The 5,715-nt window shown below is 52.2% G+C and overlaps 1 protein-coding gene across 1 annotated transcript in view; it reads right to left on the bottom strand.

Moving 5' to 3' along the window:
- HERC2 (HECT and RLD domain containing E3 ubiquitin protein ligase 2) overlaps window positions 1-5,379 on the bottom strand; it is a 78,990-nt gene extending 73,611 nt beyond the window's left edge. The window contains 3 exon segments of the mRNA XM_015562992.1: window positions 176-313; window positions 2,316-2,430; window positions 5,271-5,379. Of these exon segments, the coding sequence (XP_015418478.1) occupies window positions 176-313; window positions 2,316-2,430; window positions 5,271-5,342 (325 nt within the window). The 5' untranslated portion in view covers window positions 5,343-5,379.
- Between the last annotated feature and the right edge of the window lie 336 nt (window positions 5,380-5,715).

Here is a 5,715-nt window from a genome sequence, read left to right on the forward strand (position 1 = left end):
TTAAAAAAAGGGGGGGGGGACGGAAGTCATAGATTACATATTATGTATGGTTTACTACAACATAAAAAATTTTGAGTAATATTTTTCTAAATGCCATAACACCCAAAAAGCCACCGATGGCACCTGGAAAGTGAGTGCCAGCTCAGGCCCCCCGCACCGAGGCCCAGAGCCCTACCTGGCTGCTTGCCCCACACCCAGCTCTCCAGGATGGACTTGGACCTGAGCACAGGTGCAGGGGCCTCTTCTTCATCCTTTTTGTCTTTGTCGTTCAGATCTTCTTTCTTTGTCCCACTTTGAGTATCAACACCATCATCTGAAAAAATTTGTTAAAAATGCTTTTTAATCTATAAATTGCTTTTCAAAATGTAACATCCACTTGTCTGCCTACCTGCAGATGCCGCTCCCAGAAATGGGAAGGAGACGTTACAACACCGACGTCACGGAATGTTTGATGATTATTTTTAACGACGTGAGTCATCACCGTAACAGGCACAGTGCGACTTACGACGAAAGGAACTGCCCATAACCCTTTTAATGAGGAAACCTATACGGCACTCAAATTCTCTGAAGCACGTCTTCCAAACGTTCCATCAATTTCCGACTACAGTTTACAACCAATAAACGCCGCCTTTGGCGTCTACCTACTTGACTTTCATAGTAACTGCTCTTATCAGGATTCCCAACTGTGTCCCTGGAGAGGGAGGGTGACTCGGCAATCACTCCGCCCCACCGAGAAGCACTGCTGACGCCAGCACCATGGACAGGGAAAGCTGAGAACCATGACTTCCCGCTCCGACCATTTCCAGTCCAGTCAGGAGCCAATGTCATGACACTCCTTGCCCAGCAAGTGTAGGGGAAGGAACCACTTAGCCTTGAAGTGTAAACGCGTCCTGTCTTCGAGCTCTGTACTAAGTAAATCACTTCCTAACAACACAATGAGAAAGGCACTTCCCGTCCCTGGAAGAGAGCACAGTGTTCCAGACGGCGAGGGGTCTCTAAGGACCATGGCACCCAGGAGGACGAGCGCTGGGGAGGTCGCGTGAACACGTGGACTCTGGCCCTCGCTGTGGAAGCAGCGGTTTAGCTCGGTTTCCTGAGGGCACACGCCCTCCTCTGGTCTGACTCCTGAGCGAAGGGACAGCCCCCACTCCAAGAAGCAAGCCTCCCAGCGGGACTTGGAGCCGGGAGCCGTGCGCATGCCCAGCCTGCGCCAGCCCCACGGCATCCTGTCAGGGGGTGTCTGCCATGGGCTCCAGGGGTCCTGGGGGTGAGAGCCCGTGGGCTGAGGCCCGAATGTAACTCTCAGTTCCCAAGGCCAGGAGGACAGGCTCCTCTTCCTACACAGGGCCTCTGTGCGTGCCTTCGACTTTGGCGTATAAAGGTGTCCCCTGGGCGTCAGCAGGCACAGCCCCGAGGGTCTGGAAGCAGCTGGCACTGCAAGGAGCGCATTCCCCCCTCACCCCCGGGCTCCGCTCCCTGTCACCTGCACTTACACCCCCCACCCCCCCTGCCCGGACTGCCTTTCACGGCCGGCTCCCTGGGTGCCTGCGCCCGCAGCTCCCTGGTGACCCCACACACCACCAGCCCCAGAGCCCAGGCCTTCGGCACCAAGCACAGGAAACGGCCCGCCTCATCTCCTCAGCCCTGGGTGTGGGTGACATCCGGAGCCTCGTCCTCCTGTCCTCCACCTCGGCTTGGGAATGCCGGTGACGCCCACATAATCATGAGCAGTCCTGGGAGACAGGCCCCATTCAGTGCGTTTTTGCCCCTCCAAAGAAAATCTACAACACCAGCAGGAAAGCGCCAATGACAAGGAAGTAATGGAAACGCCCCTATTGAAAAAGAAATAGAAAATTCTTCTCGCCCAGGTCGGGGTGGCTAAGTGGATAGGGCGTCAGCCTTTGGACTGAAGGGTCCCAGGTTCGATTCCCGGTCAGGGCCCATGCCTGGGTTGCAGGCTCAATCCCCAGTGGAGGGCGTGCAGGAGGCAGCCGATCCATGATTCTCGCTCATCACTGATGTTTTATCATCTCTCTCCCTCCCTCTCCCTTCCTCTCTGAAATAAAAACATATTAATGAAAAAAGAAAGAAAGAGGAACAGCTGTGCTGAAGGAGGGACACCGCAGTGGGGTTTTGCAGTGAACAGCCGTCAATACACATCCAACAATGACATCCAGGCAGCTGGTGCTGTTAGCAATCACTGAGACAACAACCACACGGGCAGCAGAGCTTCCGAGGGTATGTCGGACATCCCTGTGTCTATGGCACATTCCAAAGCTTCTCACAAAAGGAAAAGCACTCATGAAAGGCCTCACCTTTTCTAGGTGGCAGCTCTCCGTTCTGGGCGACTTCTGCCCCAGGATATAGGATCTCTCCATCTTTAACCATTTCATTCCACAGGCCGCAGAGCCCGTCTCCCGTGAATGCAAGCTGGCAACGATAAAGAAGATAAAACTCACAGAGCGATCATGCCTACAATGCAATTCTTCGTGTGTTTTTTTTTAAATATACCTTTACTGATTTCAGAGAAGGGACAGAACCACTGAGCCACAGCAGCCAGCGCAATTCCTAAATGATGATATAAAAGATCTAATTTCCTCTCTGTTACTCAATCATTCGACATTTGATAAAAATTTTCCCCAGAACAACGGTTAAGTAAAAAAGACACACTTCCCACTGCAGGTGGGAGGGAATCCCCAAGAAGACAGGAAGGGTGACGCCTACAGGCGTGAGGCTCGCATCCCCAGCGCCCATCTGAGGAAGGACCCCAGAGACTGGAACTGTGTCTAAGTGACCTCTCAGGGCAAGGCCAGCAACCATCCCTCACATGTCATCAGCCAGCAACCACCTTTCTTCAGATATGAAACAGCTTCAATGTCCACAGCACATTTTACCTCTGGTGCACTCCTCAAAACCCACACCTCTTGCCCTGGCTGGTTTAGCTCAGTGGATAGAGCACCGGCCTGCGGACTGAAGGGTCCCGGGTTCTGGGCTCGATCCCCAGTAGGGGGTGTGCAGAAGGCAGCCGATCAGTGATTCTCTCTCATCACTGATGTTTCTCTTTCTCTCTCCTCTTCCTTCCTCTCTGAAATCAATAAAAATATATTGAAACAAAAACCTAGGCCTCTTCACTTACCCCTAGAAGGAGTTTGAAAGACTTCTGAATAACATTCACAACATCTAAGGGCCAAGCACTGCCTGTTAAAGTGAGTAAGTCAAAAGCAACACGGTAAGCACTGTTAAGGCCACGTGATGTTCCTTCTTATGTGCATCTGCCCGACTCATCGTAGGCGCTCACCTCAGCATTAAACTGATTTTGAATCAAGATGCTGAAACTCCTATGTAGCAATTACTTGATTATGATTACTAAGAAAATAATTAAGTAAAGTTCTTTACTTCAAAAAGTTTACACAAATCCATAAACACTAACATCAAAACAATTCTTAAAATCAGTTTGCCTGAATCTCAAGATTTCAAAAATAAGGAATTATCCCTCCCATCCCCTACCCTGCTTAAAAAAAACCAACCATGACAAAAGGAAAACAGACAGGAGTCCTATATAATAAAACCCTAATATGTAAATTGACCAAACGGCAGAATGACCAGTCGCTATGACGCACATTGACCACCAGGGGGCAGATGCTCAACACAGGAGCTGCTCCTGATGGTCAGTGCACTCCCACAGGGGAAGCTCCGCTCCGCCAGAAGCTGGGATCACAGCTGGTGAGCGGCGGTCACGGCAGCCTTTCCCGCCTTTGTGGCAGCGCTAAGGATCCATGGGGAACGGGCCTAAGTCAGCAGTCAGACATCCCCTGAGGGGTCCCAGACTGCGAGAGGGCGCAGGCTGGGCTTAGGGACCACGCCCCCGCAAGTGCATGAATGTTGTGCACCAGGCCTCTAGTTGCTAAATAAAAGACAAGAACCAAAACAGTCACTACTACGCCAACTCTGACCCAATTCTTTGTGCTTTTCTTATCGAACATTACACCACGAATAACAATCCCACTACCCACAGCACGGTTCTAAACACTTGGCTCTCCCCTGACCCCTGGCCGGTAGCTCAGTTGGTTAGAACATCATCCAGATACACCCAGGCTGTGAGTGGCATCCCGCTCAGGACACACACAAGAACCCGCCAATGAACGCATAAGTGAGTGGAACATCAAATCAATGTGTTTCATTTTCTCTCCCCCGCCCCCAACCATCTCTAAAATCAATAAAATAAAAATTGAATAATTTAAAACAGCTGGCTCTCGTATCTACCAGGACTGCACCCCCCTTTCGTAGCCTTAATAGTGAAGAAGAGCAATTACCCTTCATGACAAGTACCTGACACTCTCGATAAACCATCCTGCAGGACCGAGACTGCATCTAAAAAGGCAGGTTCTTGGGAAATACTTAAAACGTCTAACCTCAGGGGAGAGGAAAAAACACACACACTACAGAGTATTTCAGACATTTCTTTTTGCTGGTAACACGTGGTTACAGTAGTTTCTCCCCCAACCATTTGCAAGCAAAAACAAGTTGGGGTGCAGAATCACCCCCGGAAATAGTACGGCTATTATTTACCCCATAATTTCTGGACAAGCTTGCAGTCGCCTTATGCAACCAAAACATTTCTCCATTAAATTGACTAGGGTGGCCTAGGGGAGTGAGGTCACACAGGTCTCCACGGGTGCCGTTCTGCAGCGCGTCATCTGTCCGTTGCACGGTGTGCCGCTTCCATCCACGTGGGCTGGATGCAAAGATCTGAGCGCTCCTCCCAATAAGACCAGCCACCCGGGCAAAACGAACAGCTCAGCGAACTCCGGTCTCTCCACAAACACAGGCACGGGACCCCGTTACACAGCGAGACCCTTCAGAACATCACAAACCCTGCACGTCACTTCCCCCCCTCTTCCCGCCTCCCCGTAAAATTAACGGAACATCTTAAAAACGACTGGTACAGAGTTACCACGATACAGGTAAGAAAGACACAACCCGGCCGGCCGGCGGCTCAGTGGTTGAGCATCGACCTATGAACCAGGAGGTCACGGTTCGATTCCCCGTCAGGGCTGGTGCCTGGTTGTGGGCTGGATCCGGATCCCGTGTTGGGACGTGCAGGAGGCAGCCCATCAGTGATTCTCTCCCATCACTGATGTTTCTCTCTCTCACTCCCCCGCTCCCTTCCTCTCTGCAATCAATAAAAATATTTTAAAAAGAAACCCTTCGCCGGACCGAAATAGGGAGGCAGAAACAGCCCCAGGAAAGAGGCAAGTCAGAAACCCCACCTGGATGTCTGTCTTCAGCCATTTGGAGTCCAGCCGAGCCTGGGCGGCCAGACAGAAGGACTCGGAAGGCATCTTTCGTCCAGGGTCCTCCCGGCTGCCAGGCCTGCGAGGAAGACAAAAAGGATGGAGGCTAAACACAGCGTTTCAGGGTGTCCCCTAAGACCCGCCCGCAGGGTTTCATGCGGCAAACGAGGGAGAGAGAGAAAAAGAGAGAGAGAAGGGGAGACAGATGGGGAGACCGGCAGGAGGCAGGGACGGCCGACTCCCAGCCCAGGTAAGCGCCCCACGGGGGACCCGCCCGGCGCCGGGACCGCGTCCGCGAGACCTTGAGGACGATGGGCGGTCACGGGAGACCAGACCTCAATGTCATCGCCCCCTTCCCTCCAACCCGAAAAGGACACGCACAGACGGACCCGACGCCCCCCTGGCAACGACCCGGACAGCG

The sequence above is a fragment of the Myotis davidii genome, unplaced genomic scaffold (assembly GCF_000327345.1).
Source record: "Myotis davidii unplaced genomic scaffold, ASM32734v1 scaffold811, whole genome shotgun sequence".
In the NCBI taxonomy this organism is placed as follows: domain Eukaryota; kingdom Metazoa; phylum Chordata; class Mammalia; order Chiroptera; family Vespertilionidae; genus Myotis; species Myotis davidii.